This window comes from Marmota marmota, unplaced genomic scaffold, assembly GCF_001458135.2.
Source record: "Marmota marmota marmota unplaced genomic scaffold, marMar, whole genome shotgun sequence".
Taxonomy (NCBI): Eukaryota; Metazoa; Chordata; class Mammalia; order Rodentia; family Sciuridae; genus Marmota; species Marmota marmota.
The window spans coordinates 15340107-15356773 of NW_026000185.1; the positions used below are offsets into that span (position 1 = coordinate 15340107).

A 16667-nucleotide genomic window follows, 5' to 3' on the forward strand; every position below is an offset into this window, starting at 1 on the left:
TGCCAATGACAAGAAAAGTTCCCCATTGTGAGGGTATTGCTGGAGGTTTTCAGCCCTTCAGGAAGGCCTTTTTTTTTTTTTTAATGAAATCAGTATTTTTTTTATAACATTTATTTATTTATTTATTTATTTTTATGTGGTGCTGAGGATCGAACCCAGGGCCTTGCACATGCAAAGAGAGTGCTCTACTGCTGAGCCATAACCCCAGCCCCCTGGAAGACCTCTTAATAGAATAAAAAGCATTATGGATCTAGACCTAGAGTTTAAAAAAAAAAAACCAAAAATAAAAAACTCAAGTTCTAGTTGCAGTTGACACAAACAGAGAAGCCTTTAGCAAACTATTTGCAGGAGAGATTACCTCTTTGCCTTTTAGGGTTTTGAAAGTCACAAAAAATATAAGGCAGTACTTTGTGCCATTCTCAAACATAAAGCTTATCATTGTTAGTGATACTGTTTGAAAATGTGGGTATGTTTGGGGACAATCATGAGTATCAAAATAAATCTTTTATTTATTTGTATGTTGGGGTTGGAGCATAAGGCTTCACACATGCTAAGCATGTACTCTATCACTGAGCAATATCCCCAGTCCATGTGCATCAAAATCAACAATAATAATAGCAATGGATTATAACCTGTTGAATGTTGAGGCCATACTGATATAAATGAGTGATAGGGAAAAGAAAGCCCTTTCTTATAGTAGAATACCAACCAAAAACTGTAAAAGGAATTCCAGTGCTAAAAAGTAATAATATTTAAATTAAAGATAAATTCACAAATCCCTTTCTTTTGAATACAGGCAATACTGAAAGGTAAGATGTTACTGATCTAGTTTTTATTGCTAGTTTATAAAGATGAAAGCTAGTCCCCTCTAAAGTCTCTACTGCCCAAGTTGTTAACATTCAGGTAGAGATATAGTATAGAGGCAAAATAAGATAATTTAAAACCAATTATCTTAATCACTACAGATAGAAAACTTTGGAAAGAGAAAATTGGGTTTATGGTTTGCTAATGGTCATTTGTAGAAGCTGAAGTTCTAGAATCATGCATCTGATCTTAGTCACTGGTGGTGCTGGCTGTTTTCTCCATGACGAACAGAAGCTCATTTTGACTTTAAATGGAAAAAATGTATTGACATGTTCTTTTTTTTTTAAATATATTTTTGTTAGTTGTAGTTGGACACAATATCTTTATTTTATTTTTATGTGGTGCTAAGGATTGAACTCAGGGCCTCACACGTGTTGGGCAAGCACTCTACCACTGAGCCACAACCCCAGGCCCTGGCATGTTTTTTAACAATCCTCTTTTTTTAAAAAAAGAAAAATCTGGAGAATTAAAGTTACTGATAGTGTAAAGCAGTAAAAACAAATCCAAAATCCCACAGGCTTTATGCCTTTTGGAGGGGGTATGTTAGTGGGTTTTTTTTTTTTTTTTTTTTTTTTAAGGACACTATTTTCAGGAACTATACAGCTCCCTTGGAAAAACTGAAAGAAAAATTACACTGAAAAAAAATTGTTTTTTTTTTTTTGCTTTGAGTGCTAGAATCCCTGCTTTAGAGGCACTCCATTATTCTTTTAGAGCCTGTTAGTCATAGCATAGAAGCAGTCATAAGTGGCCTCTTCAGTGACATTAATACCATTTGGCTGAGTAGTAGGTTAGTGAATAACTACCCAAGTTGATTCTAAAAGGTGTTCATTTAATAATTCACCAGTACTTAGTGTACTTACCCAGCCTAGCCATTACAGCACTGCTGCTTTTAAACTATTCTGTATAAAGCATTTTGAGGTGAAGAGGATCCTCTGGGGCTGGGGTTGTGGCTCAGTGGTAGGGCACTCGCCTAGCACGTGCCCAACTACACCTAAGAAATAAATATTAAAAAAAGAAGATGATCCTCCTTCAGAAATTCTTTGTCCTTGGTGTAAATATGTCAAAAGTATTTTAAGTCTTTTAAGGAGACTTTTTAGTTAGTAGTGGTGGCTTTGGAGAGATTTTAAGTGGTGATTTTCAGTTCAATACCTCCTGAAACAGGTATTTACTATGATGAAAGTAATCTAAAGCAAAATACTGATAGTTCTTTCCGCAGAGGGAAGTAAAGAAGATGTTACTTCCTCCTCTCAATACAAACAAGCAGAGAAATTCAGATTGTAGAGTTTTTCATAATACTATCAAAATCTTATATTCTTAGTTTCAGAGAGGCTGGTGCTTAACTTGATTTCTTTGAAAAAAAAATTGAACTCCTCAGGGAGTTTATGACACTTTGCAAAATTCTGAGTTTATAAATGCCTGCCTTTTGACTTAATGATAGATCAGTTCAGAAAGTCATGGCTTGCTTCTTGTTTTAGTGTGCTTAAAATAAAACTCAGAGGAAAAAAAAAAGAATGCCTAGATTTCAGTGGGCTAAATTTGTATCTTGGCTTTTGGTTCTACTGACTCCCTTGTTTTCTGGCTTTTTTGGTGACAAAGTGACCTCTAGCCCAGTCTTCATTCTCACTTATGCCCAGAATAACTCCCTGGAGTGAGGTCCTCTCCAGTAGTTCCCAGCTTTTTTAAATCTGAGAACTGCCCATTAAAGCCAAAAACATTGGCTGACCACATGGTATTGTAGTACTTGTACTTTTAAGCATTTGAGAACTGTATAATGATGAGAATAAAACAGATTTGTATCTTTTCATTTTGGCAGAATCTACAAACATTTTAAGAGCAGAAGTATACATATGGGCAAAATGCCTTTTCCCCCCCAGTACTAGGAATCAAAACGATGGCCTGTATGCTAGGCAAGCTCTACCACTGAGCTAGCTATACACTCAGCCTGTGCAAAATATTCTTTATTTAGCCTACAATGTTTAGTACCCACATAGGGTTAATAACCTTTCTTGATAATTCTAATGCCCTACTGCTCATAGAATTAGAACCATCAGTCTACTGGAGTCAAAGTGAAGCTTACAGACCAATCATTTAATCATCTGAGTCAAATGTCCATTTCCCCCTTTTTAACCTGCCCTCTTGTTCCCTAAGAAATTGGGGGATCATAGACTGTTCCTAGATCTTCCAAATTATAACAGAAGTCCAAGGATTATTCAAGCAAGTAACATCCTTCAATTTATATGAATATTTGTATATTTTCTGACTCAGTAAGATTGTGGGGATCTCGCCAAATATTCTAGTAATCCAGGGATAATACATGAAGATCATGATGGTCTGTTAAAACTGTAGCCAAGTGGGATGTGGTGGTGCACACCTATAATTTCAGTGGCCAGGAGGCTGAGGCAGAAGGATCCAAAATTCAAAGCCAGCCTCAACAATTTAGTGAGACTCTGTCTCAAAAAATAAAAAGGTCTGGGGATGTGGCTTAGTGGTTAAGCACCTCTGGGTTCAATCCATGGTACCAAAAAACAGGAGAAACAACAACAACAAAAACTGTAGTTAAAAGATGAAACTGTGCCTACTCCTGCTTGGTTAACCTTTCCCTGTTTTCTGGTTATATGGATTAAAGGGTAAGGTGATAGGATAGATTTGAGAGAGGCATCTACATCAGAGCAAAAATCAGAATGTATTATTTCTACATTCCTTGAAACCCTCATAGATATCCTTTGGGTCAAAGCTACATAGTCTATCAGGAGAAGATCAGGAATAAATCTTCAAATGCAAATCTGTGCTACTGAATGGATAACTTTATCCTTAGATGAAGTACTTGCTTCTACTCCTCCTCTCTGACAAAATGCAGTCATCTCATTGTTCTTTTTCTGTTGTACCCTTCCAAGTAAGGAAGATAATGCATAAGCTGACTGCTACCTACGCATGTCCAAACATTTGGATAAATCCTACTTTACAATTTAGAAAATGTATGAAAATTATAAATAGAGGGCTGGGGCTAGGGCTCCTTGGCAGAGCACTTGCCTAGCATGTGTGAGGCACTGGGTTTGATTATTAGCACCGCATACAAAAATTAATAAAGACATGCTACATCTATAAACTAAAAAAAAAAATTAAATACAAATAGAGTCACATTGTATGCAAATTAGAATTCAAGGCAATATCTCAAAAAATGTTTAGTACAGATAAGTAGAGTGTTAAATCAGGTGACAATTCATAGCTAGTAGTTTTGGGTTCTTAAGTAAAATTAACTAGTGTCCAGTGGAATTTTACCAACCATCAACTATTGCATGCAAACAGTGAGTTTTAACTTTTTTTTTTTAAACATAGGGAAGAAAAGTTCCTCTGCATGGAAAATGACACTTTTCAATATCAATCCGGTTGCTCGGGCATACAGTCTGATAACATTAGGGACTGAAATGCTAAATTCTGTCTTCAGTTTCTATTACGTGAAATTTTTTATACATACATACCAAGTTCCAGAAGTGGCCTTCTATCAATCCCAGGTGAGATGGAGTCTTCACTCTACTTTTACATAGGACAGAACAACTTCTTCCTCAGGGTTGTGTTATTATTGTTATTTACAAAACAGTTGATTCTTTGCGCAGCTGAAAAACTTCTTGATGTCCAAGTTTCTCTGAGGACAAAGAGAGATTTTTAAGAGATTGCCACTTAAAATATAAAACCAAGGCTATACTTTGGTCATCTTGCAAATTAACTTATGTGAAATAATTGATATTGTTATTAAAATGTCCTTTGTCACAGAGAGGCCCATGATAGTGACAAATTGTATTGTAACTCATTACAAAGGATGGTTTTAAAACTCTTATGTTTTATAATGCTACTTATTTATTAAAGACAATTACATATTTACTGTACTCATTTTTAGTTGGCAAACATTGATATTTTAATCTTTCCTGGTGAAAGTTATATAACGCTATGCCTATGACAGTATGCCAAAGTGACACTATGTCATTCTTTGCAGTAGCGTGGATGGCTCTGTGCACCATGGTTGGGAGACAGTCTAGCCTAATGATATGTGCACAGACTCTGGGTCAACTACCTTGGTTCAGACCCTGACTATGTTGTTTGTTAGCTAAGCATGTTGCTTAACCTTTTTTACCCTCATTTTCCTTATTTGTAAACTGGGAATATTAATAGTACCTATCTTATAATATTGTTTTTAAGGATTTGATAAAATAGTGCATATGAATACTTTTATAATACCTAACACAAAGTGAATGCACATTGGCTTTGAGTAGTACTAGATGTTATTATTATTAATACTTCAACTGGTTCTGAACATAATGAGATTTTTTTTCTATCAGTTTTAAATACTTCATTTAAGTAAAAAAAATTCAGAGGTGATTTCATCTTATACTGAATGTAGTAGTTTACAAGACTATTGAAATAAACCTGCATGTTTCTTCTCCTCAGATAATTTTAATGATCTGGAATGTTCTTAATGTCCTGACTGGGTATTTTCACATCGAATTTAAGACTGAACGCTTTTTATGCAGTAATCTTTCTGTCTTATATGGAACTCTTTTATATGCAATGGCCTTCCTGCTTCCTTGGTTCCCTTGGAAATTCTATGAAGAAATTGACTGGCTTAGTGCACTTCACCTGGTGGTATCATTATGTGCTTTTGATAGCACACTTACTTGTGTGGAGCAAGCCCAGTGCAGATTCTTTGCAGAAACTGTTGCTAGGCAAGAAAGTCTTCTTCAGCTGATTAAAATGAATCGTGTGGCAGCACTAGTAGGATCTACCAGTGTCCTTTTCTGTGGCCTCATCTCTAATAACTTGGAAATTCTGCCCAAATTTCAGTCTGTTGCTATTGTCATTGCCTTTTTTTCAGCTTGCAGCCTTTACAGTGGCATGTACTACATGAGATATTTTGAACCTAAAAGAAGCACCGAGGAAAATGTTTTCTTGGAAAGTGAACAGGATCTCACCTGGACCTCTGTCGCCTTATTTTTGAGACAAATCTTGTTCCAGAAGAACTTCTTCCTTTTTCTGATCATGAGTTTCTTACAAGTCTTCCATTTAACTTTCTTCAATAACTTCATGATGATTTTTGCAGATAATCTCATTCCCAGGAATGTTCTTTCTTCTTCCACAAGGAGCATCATGTACGGGGCAGGATTCATTTGCCCACAGGTATGTGATAACTCTTTGAATAACTCTTACCCAGGTGTGGTAGTAATCTCAGCTACTTGGGACACTGAAGCAGGAGGATCCCAAGTTGGAGGTCAGCCTTGGCAATTTAGTGAGACCCTGTCTCAAAATCAAATTAAAGAAGGGCTGGGGATGTAGCCCAGTGGTGGGGCACTTTCCTAGCATGTTCGAGGCCCTGAATTCAATCCCTAGTACTATCAAAATTTAAAGTGTTTAATTCTTAACTGGCTGAGGAAATTAGAAACCTGATTATATCAGTAGTGTGAATAAGATGCACATTTTTATTAAGAAACCTAAAGATTCAGAGCCCCAGACCTTATAGAAGATTCAGTAGAAACATAATAGAAAAAAGAAGATGAAAAGGAAAAAAGGAAGAGTCCAGTGAAAGCCAAGCAACATGGTATTTTAAACATTTTAACTTTTGAATTTTGTTCCCTGAGCTTTTCCATTTAAGTCTCAGCAGAACTATGGAAGAAAATAATGAGTGTGTTGTTTTGCTTTATTGAGGTATGATTTTTGTGACAATTATATGGAAGAAAAGTCACTTGATCAAGAATCCATGGAGCCAGGTTTCAAAACATTTGGCAAAAGTCCTGAGTTCTGGAATTCCAGAGTGTTATTAAAATTCCATGTTCATGACTATTATTATAGAGGGCATGTTCTCCTTCAAAAAACAAAAATACTGTCATGCTGTTTATTATACCATTTGGAGAACTAATATATCACTCCCCTCAACCTAAATATGTCCACAAAAAATGATTTAATTAATGTGACTTCAGTTTCTCCTGTTTTCATGAACAATAAGTAAAACCTATTACTTATATGTTTCAAGGAATAAGGAATAAGGCATTCTGGATAGTCTAGTTTTTACCACTTGCCAACTTTCAAAAGTATTTAAACCATTTGGGGTAGGAGTAGTCCAATAATTCTTAAGTGTAACCATAATTTCTTAAATGAAGTATATAGGATAGAATTTGCCTTTCTGCTATTAGCTCAGTTCTTTATGTCTCCTGTTTATATTATAATAATGACAACTCATGGATTATGCCAAACACATTGTACACATTACCTCATGTAATTCTTATAACAAGCTCTGAAGAGATCCTTTTCATCCATATAGATAAGAGGCACAGAACATCTATGTGCCTCAAGAGGCATGCACTTCAAGATGCTAACTTGGTGTGGTGGTGTGTGCCTATAATCCCAGCTACTCAGGAGTCTGAGGCAGGAAGATCATTTAAGCCCATGGGTTCAAGACTAGATTGGATAGGGGATGGGCTGGGGATGTAGCTCAGTGGTAGAGCGCTTGCCTGGCATGTAAGGTCCTGGGTTTGATCTCCAGCACCATATAAAAATAAGTAAATGGAATAAAGGTATTGTGAAAAAAAATTCTTTTTATTTTTTTAAATTTTTTTACTGATTTTTAAAAATAAATTACATTGAAATGCATTACAATTCTTATCACACATATAGAGCAAAAATTTTCATATCTCTGGTTGTATATAAAGTATGTTGATACCAATTTGTGTCTTCATACATGTACTTTGGTGCTGAGAGCTATAGCCGAGTGGGAATGGCCCCTGGCATTTTGCCAATAGTATTGGTTGAGAGGCAAGCCATTAAGATGATGCTGGATTGATTCGGTTGTATATTAGACCTTTACTGTCTGCCTCGGCCTGCTACTTTGGAGTTCTCCTGGGGATTCCCGGAGAGTTCCCATTGGTTGGGGAAGTGCGGGAGGAGGGATTTCCGGAGGAGGGATTTCCGGAGGAGGGATTTCCGGAGGAGGGATTTCCGGTTGGTGGTTCCTGGAGGAGCCTCCTGGCGTTGGGAGAGTTCCCGGAGAGCGTGTGTGGAGTGTGCTGGTGGAGTTCAGAAATAAAGTTTGTAACTGCTTCAGTGGCTGGTGATTTGTGCCCAGCCAGACTGCGGCATTTTGGATAATGATGTCCATCACATTCCACCATCCTTGCTAATCCCCTGCCCCCTCCCTTCCCTCCCACCCCTCTGACCTATCTAGAGTTCATCTATTCCTCCCATGCTCCCCCTCCCTACCCCACTATGAGTCAGTCACCTTATATCAGAGAAAACATTCAGCATTTGTTTTTTTGGGATTGGCTAACTTCACTTAGCATTACCTTAGCATTACCTTCTCAAACACCATCCATTTACCTGCAAATGCCATGATTTTATTCTCTTTTATTGCTGAGTAATTTTCCATTGTGTATATATGCCACATTTTTTTATCCATTTATCTACTGAAGGGCATCTAGGTTAGTTCCACAGTTTAGCTATTGTGAATTGTACTGCTATAAACATTGATGTGGCTGTGTCCCTGTAGTATGCGTTTTAAGTCCTTTGGGTATAGATCAAGGACTAGGATAGCTGGGTCAAATGGTGGTTCCATTCCCAGTTTTCCAAGGAATCTCTCTCTATACTGCTTTCCATATTGGCTGCACCAATTTGCAGTCCTACCAGCAATGTATGAGTGTACCTTTTCCCCCACATCCTTGCCAACACTTATTGTTGTTTGTCTTCATAATAGCTGCCATTCTGACTGGAGTGAGATGATATCTTAGAGTAGTTTTGATTTGCATTTCTCTAATTGCTAGAGATGATGAACATTCTTTCATATATTTGTTGATTGATTGTATATCCTCGTCTGTTCATGTCCTTGGCCCATTTATTGATTAGGTTATTTGTTTTTTTGGTGTTTAGCTTTTTGAGTTCTTTATATACCCTAGAGATTAGTGCTCTATCTGATGTGTGAGGGGTAAAGATTTCCTCTCAAGATGTAGGCTCTCCATTCACCTCACTGATTGTTTCTTTTGCTGAGAAGAAGCTTTTTAGTTTGAATCCATCCCATTTATTGATTCTGGGTTTTAATTCTTGTGCTATAGGAGCATTGTGAAAAAAAATTCTTAAAAAAAAAGACTAGATTGGACAACATAGTGAAACCCCATCTCAAAAAAAAAAAAATCTATCTCTAAGAAGTACTGTGTGCACATCATTTGTTTAGCAGGGTATACTAAAGGAACTTCTGGTTAATCATTGTAGTTCCAGGTGTTAATGTGTGCAAGATAAAATGATGCCCTCCCTTCAGAGCACTCTGAGGTTTGCCAAGCTTTTTACTCCTGTGTTAGCTTCCCATTATTGTAATGAAATACCTGGGATAATTAACTTATAAGAAATTTATTTAGCTCACAGTTCTAGAAGTTCCATTCAAGTTTGGTTGGGCCCATTGCTTTAGGACTCTGGTGGGGTGCTGGATGGCAATGGTAGGGAGTGCTTGATGGAGCAAGCTGGTCACTTCCTGGACAGAAATCAAGAGAAATAGAAAGGGGCTGGGGTGCCACATCCTTTTCAAGGGCATACCTACCCCCATGACCAAAGGGCCTCACACTAGGCCTTACCTACTATGTGTTCCATCACCCCACAACAGGGCCACACTGGGGACCAAGCCTTTAACCCATAGGCCTTTGGGGGGCTTTTGAGATCCAAAACTGTAGCAGCTCATAATTTCAATGACCCAGATTAGGAAGCTGTTTGAATTTCTGTCTCTATTTATTATTTGCCACCATATTTTAGGCTGTTTATACCTTCTCACTTTAAGTCACGTGCTTATCAGTAGTTTCTACTCTTTGCCAGCTTTAAAAAAGTTCATTAAATTAAACTCCCATGTAAAAATGGAGCTGATTTTTATAAAAAGCCTTATTGAGATATGATTCCCATTGCATACAATTCATTCATTTAAAGCACACAATTCAGTATAGTTTAGCATATTCAGAGTCGTGGGATTAGCACTATGGTCAAGTTGAGTTACATTTTCATCACTCTGAAAATAATCAGTCAATCCTCACTTCACTCCCCTCAGCCTTGGAAACCATTAAACTACCTTTTGTCTTTATGGATTTGCTTTTCTGGATTTTCATGTAATAAAATCATATAATATGTGGTCTTTTGTGACTGGCTTTTTCACATAGCCTGTTTTTTAAGGTTCATCCATGCTCTAGTACATGAACATTTCATTCTATATTAATCTGTTTTTAGATGTTAATAACATAATACCACAGAATAGGTATATTTTAAATAAAAGAGGCTCATGGTTCTGTAGTCCAAGTTGATGGGCTGCATCTGGTAATGGCTTTCTTGCTGGCAGAATCCTAAGCAGGAACAGGCCATATTATGTGACAGGAGAGAAAGAGCCCAAGTGTATATATATTCTAGTCTCTTATAAAGTCACTGGTAACCAATCATGGAATCTTCTTCTTGTAAGGTCACCAGTAATCAATCATGGAGGCTCCATCCTGTTAACATTATCGAATTCTAATTGCCTCCCAAAGGCTCACCTCTAAACACTGTAGGTGGATTAAATTTCTACCCTCTTAATACCTCTCAATAGGGACTAAACTCCAACACGAGTTTTTGAGGCAACCAACCATATTCAAACCATAAAATTCCTTTTTTATGATTCAATAATATTCCATTAGATTAATGTACCAAATTTTGTTTATCTATTCATTAGTTGATAGACATTTGAGTTGTTTCCATTTTTGGGTTATTAATGAGTTATGTTGCCATAAACATTAGTGTTAAATTTTGTATGGTCATATATTTTCATTTCTTTGGGGTATCTATCTAGGAATGGAATATATAGGTTTTACGGTAACTCTATATTTCACATTTTGAGATGGTGACAGACTGTTTTCCGGAGTGGCTACACCATTTGACATCCCCACCAGCAGTGTACAATGGTTCCAGTTTCTCCAAATCACTACCAACTCTTGTTATCTTTTTTTATTGTAGGCATCTCATTGTAGTTTTGGATTTCCCTGATGATTAATGATGTTGAACATTTTTCATGGATTGTTGTATAGGTTCTTTGGAAGACTATCTATTTAGCTCATTTGCCCAGTTATTTGCCTTTTTATTATGGAGTTGTAATGGTTTTTCATATTTTTTCATAGTGTGTATTATCAGATATACTTCATAAAAATATTCTCCTATTCTGTAGGTTGTCTTTTCACTTTCTTGATGGAATTGGAAAGTGTGAGTCCTCCTATTTTATTCTTTTCCAAGATGTTTTTGGCTATTCTGGGTCTTTTGAAAATCTATATGAATTTTAGAATCAGCTTGTCAATTTCTACAAAGAACTTAGCTGGGATGCTGATAGGAAGTTCACTGGATGTATAGATTATTTGGGTGGTATTGCTGTCTTAATGATGTTAAATCTTGGGCTGAGAATGTAGCTCAGTGGCAGAGTACTTGCCTCGAATGTGCAAAGCCCTAGGTTCAATACCCATTACCAAAAAACAAACAAACAGGGCTGGGTTTGTGGCTCAGTGGTAGAGCACTCACCTTGCACGTGCGAGACCCTGCGTTCCATCCTCAGCACCACATAAAAATAAATAAGTGAAATAAAGGTAATGTGTACAACTATAACTAAAAAGTAATTTAAAAAACCACAAAAATCTTGATGTTAAATCTTCAGATTCATGAACATGGAATGTTTTTCCATCTATTTTAGATTAAAAAAATTTCTTTCAACAATGCTGTATAGCTTCTTCCTTCTTGTGTTAAATTTACTCCTAAGTATTTAGATAGATATTTAATGAATACCTGAAGGGCTTTCATGAATAAAGAACATAAGCTTTGGGCTGGGATTATGGCTCAGTGGTAGAGTGATCGCCTATCACATGCAAGGCCCTGGGTTTGGTCCTCAGCACCACATAAAAATAAATAAAATAAATGTATTATGTCCAGCTACAAATAAAAATAATTATATAAAAAAGAACATAAACTTTACTAAGTATGTAGAGTCATGATTTTATTCTGTTAGTTCCCATTGATGTTTTTTACTTCTTTTATCTTTTAGCCATGTTCTGGGTAGAGATCATCAGATGGTTGAATTGTGATGGAGTGAGGGACTGCTAATGCTTCTGAATGAATCATAACCTCTTTATTTTTTTATTGTAAAAATGGCATCTGTTGTACAATTCCACTACCAAATAACTTGCAGTAAGAACTATTACTCATGTCCTTTCCCATATTTTACTTACTGAGGTTTTTAAAACCAAGTTGTACGTATAATTTTTAAAATAAAATGAGTTCATCTATGAATCTTTTGTATCCTGCATTTTATTTTGTTTTTGGTACTGGAAATTGAACCCAGGGTGCTCTACCACTGAACTATATCCCCAGTCCTTTTTTTTTTTTTTGAGACAGGGTCTCACTAAGTTGCTTACAGCCTCCTGGCTAAGTGGCTGGGGCTGGCCTTGAACTTGCTATCCTCCTGCCTTAGCATCCCGAGTCACTGGGATTACAGGTGTGTGCTGCCAAACCTGGCTGGATCCTGGTTTTTTATCTTCACAAATTTTGGAAATTTTTCATGTAACATATAAGTCTAATTTAGTTTTTAAATATTTATTTATTTGTATAAAAATATGGCTCATATCTTTTTATATATTGGACACAAGAATAATAACTAACAATCATTGAGTTCCTTGTATGTTGAATATAGAGCTAGATGGGGGTGGGAGGAAAATGTCTTTTAGGTGAAATCAGTTCTCTGTGATATAAACTGAGGACATGTGACATTATTAACTTCTTATATTTTGCAGAATATGAGATACAGAAGAAGCAGACTCATTTTAATATGTGGAAATGTGTTACTTTGAATATTATAACTATACACAAGAGTATAATTCGATTTGCTAGATGCTTTGCATCCCTTCTCTTATAGAACTCTCAGGAAGGCCTAGGACTATAGCCATCACAGAGCTATTGTTTTTAGTATCCAGAAAGTGAGCTCTTATTTCTTGAAAGTAGAGAATTAAGCTAAAAAAAAAAAATCAGTCGAGGGGGAAAAAACCCTTATGTTTATTAAAGGACATTTGTAGTCTACTTATGTCTTTCAAAATGCTCTTCTAATTGTAATGTACATACATTTGGGTAGTGAAACTTTTCAGGACTAAACAATGTGCTTTTTCTCTTGAGAACAAAGAGTGTCTTCTGATCTTTGTTAATGTACATACGTATATCTAGCACAAACTTTACAGTCTAGAACAATGAACTTTTTCATTTGGTAGAAAGAAATGCAGGGGAAAAAAGCAAATCTAAGTCTCAGATGTCAACATGAATCTATTAGAATTATGAAAATATGTGAGATTAGGCAGGACACACAAGCAGAAAGAATATAGATAGAATCCTGGAATATTATTTACTAAACCTCTGATTTTAGAGTAAAAAGTACACTTCAGATTAATATCACAGTAAGAATAATAGTGAGTTTTTTTATATATTCAACAATCGTTTTGGCTACTGTGCATGTACACTATGTGAATTCTGTTTGGGTTTATTTTAGATTTGAGTTGAATCTTTCACTTTACCATAAAGCAATGCTGTTTGTTGCTACTGATCGATGTCTTACATGATCACTTTTAGTAAAATCTTAGTATGAAAATAAATTAGGAAACTATTTCCTGGTTAGTTTATTTGTTTTTATAGAAAATAATAGTAGCTTATTTGTTATTTATAGAATATTAATATCCATAGTCAATTTTTTTGATATATGTGGATCAAATCATCTGAAACCAAGAGAGAATTAGTTGTACGTTTCAATTGATACTGTAATTCAAAAGCAAATTTATTTTGTAATGAGAATATTTTGTCATCAGTGAGAGTAAGTAGACATAACGGGTGGGTTTGCTTCTTAACACAAAGCCAAATCTGTTTCCATTTCAGTGCCTTGTCCTTATGGGTCAGTCCTGGCTGAAGAAATTTGGTTACTATAAGATTATCTTAACCTCTTTCTACCTAGAAGGAGTGGTCTCCATTATCATGTTACTTCTGGGACAGGATTACTATTACTGTTTGGCTTTTTATCTCACTATTATCAAGTAAGTCAATGCCGAAAACAGTGAACATCATTTTTAAAAAATATTTTTTTTAGATGCATGGACATTTATTTTGTTCATTTACTTATATGTGGTGCTGAGAATCAAACCCAGTGCCTCACACATGGTAGGCAAGTGCTCTACCTCTGAGCCACAGCCTCAGCCCCCAGTGAACATCTTTGATGGGATTTCGGTGTAATATTCGCTTCTAGGTTGGATCATTGAATCTTTCTACCAAATTGTTTGAATGCTTGTTTGTTTTTAGTACAAGGGGTTGAACCCAGGGGTGCTTAACCACTGAACCACATTCCTATTCCTTTTTGTTTTGAGACAGGGTCCTGCTAAATTGCTGAGGCTGGTTTTGAATTTGGGATTCTCCAGCCTCAGCCTCCCAAGCCGCTGGGATTACAGGCACGTGCCACCACTCCCAGTTTAACAGTTTTTTTGGGTTTTTTTAAAGAGAGATCACACACTGGGTTGGGGATATAGCTCAGTTGGTAGAGTACTTGCCTTGCACGCACAAGGCCCTAGATATCCCACACTAATTTTTGTAGTAAAGTTAAGTTTCTTCTTGGTGACCTATTAAAATGCAATATTGAGTAAATGAGGTTGTCAGATTCAAAGAAGCTGAGATTCTATTCCTCCTTCAACTCTTTCTCCTATTTCTTCTTTTTTTCTAATTTTTGATTAACAAGTAATAATTGTACAAATTTAATGGGTTTCAGTGTGAAATTTCAATACATGTATAAAGAGGGTTCACTGATTAAATCCAGTCTTCCTCTACCCACATTCTTCTGGATGGCTAAATAACATTCCATTGTGTATGTCTTCCAAATTTTCTGAATCATTCATCCACTGATGGATACTGAGGCTGATTTCATATCTTAGCTTTGTGAATAGTGTTGTAAGAAATTAAGGTGTGAGGAATTTCTTTAGCATGCTGATTTTATTTCCTTTGAATATAAACCCAGAAGGGAGGTAACTGGATTATATGCTATTTCTAGTTTTAGGTTTTTGTTTGTTTTTGCAATGGGGTCTTGCTGTATTGGCTAGGCTGGCCTCAAACTTGCAAACCTCCTGCCTCAGCCTCCTGAGTAACTGGGATTACAGGCTCTTTTCTGCCCAGCTTTATTTTTAGTTTTTTTGAGGAGCCTCCATGCTATTCTCCATAATGACTGTTCTAATTCACATTCCCACCAGCAGCAAATGAAATTTCCTTGTTCTACACATCCTCACCATCATTTATTTCTTATGTTTTTGATGATAGCTTTTCTAATTGGGGTAAGAAAATATCTCATTGTAGTTTTGATTTGCATTTCCCTGATGACTAATGATACTGAACCTTTTTTTTCATATATTTGTGGCCATTTGTATTTCTTTTTTTAAGACGTATCTAGTCAGATCATTTGCTTATATTTTAATTGGATTGCTTGGTTTTTGTGTTGTTAAGGTTTTTTTTTTTTTAGTTCCTTATATATTCTGGATATTATTCCTTTGTCAGATGAATAGTTGGCAAATATTTTCTCCTATTCTGTGACTTTTCTCTTTACTGTTGATCCTTTCCTTCCTTTCTTTTCTTTCTTACTGTGCAGAAGAAGCATTTTAGTTTGATGCAATCCCATTTGTCTATTTTTGCTTTTGTTTCCTGTGGTTTTGATGTCATATCCAAGAAGTCATTGTCTCGAAGTGTTTCCCCTATGCTTTCTTGTACAGTTTTATGTTTTAGCTCTTTGATCCATTTTGAGTTGATTTTTTTTTTTTTTTTACAAAAAAACCGTGATAAAGGGGCCCATCAGAGGCATAAGTGGAGCACTGTGGTAATACAGAAAAGAGGTCCCCTCCTCAGTCTGCCCAGGGAGAACTTCACAGGAGTCGGGGTTCTGGAGCTGGGTTTGGGTGACTGAGTTGGATTTCCCCTCCTGAACACAGATAAAATGAAAACAGCATGGTAAATATCAGGAAGCACACATGCACTCTCAATCAGCTGTCCATTTATTCATCCAATAAATGTTATTGAGAGCCCCCCAAGCCCTAGACTATGACACAGCAGGGAGGTCTCTGTCCTCTAGAGGGAGGGAGGAGGACTTAAGAAAAATAGAGTGCTCTATATAATGATCAGTTCTTTGGTGAGAAATAAAGATTGGGGAAACTAAGAAGGGTTGGAGAAAGCTGCATTTTAAAAGAGGAGAATGGAGAAGGCCCCACAAGTTGACATTTGAAAGACCTGGAGAGACCTGGGTGGGAACCATGAAGATTCTCTGGGGGGAAGTGTTCCTGGCAGGAGATGCAGGTGGCAAGGCTCTGAGGTACAGCATGCCTGGTGCTCTAGGTCTGGCAAGGAGGCCAGTGTGCTGAAGCCCAGTAAGCAAGAGAGGAAGCCGTGATATGGAGAGAGGCCAGGTCACACAGGGCCTTGCAGGGCCCTGTGGTCCTGCTTTGTTACTTTGGTTTCACTGGGAGATGGATGGTGGTGATTGATTGACTAGACCCATTTATAGAGCAGTTTTAATTCATAACAAAGTTGAGCAGAAAGTGCAAAGTTCCCATATATCCCCTAAGTAACCCCACTTGCATCGCTTCCCTCCTTATCAGTGTCCCTTATCAGAGTGGCACTTTTTTACAACTGATGAGCCTACATGGACACGTCATCCTCACCCAGTTCATAGTTTATGTTAGGGTTCACTCTTGGAGTTGTGTGTTTTATGGGTTTGCACAGATGTA

General features: G+C 36.6%; 1 protein-coding gene across 1 annotated transcript in view; it reads left to right on the top strand.

Annotated features, from left to right (window-relative positions):
- Positions 1 to 4226: 4226 nt before the first annotated feature.
- Positions 4227 to 16667, top strand: part of LOC107146547 (transmembrane protein 180) — a 29089-nt gene continuing 16648 nt past the window's right edge. The window contains exons 1-3 of the mRNA XM_015490645.1: positions 4227 to 4376; positions 5308 to 6033; positions 13795 to 13949. Of these exons, the coding sequence (XP_015346131.1) occupies positions 4227 to 4376; positions 5308 to 6033; positions 13795 to 13949 (1031 nt within the window). The remainder of the gene's footprint in view (positions 4377 to 5307; positions 6034 to 13794; positions 13950 to 16667) is intronic.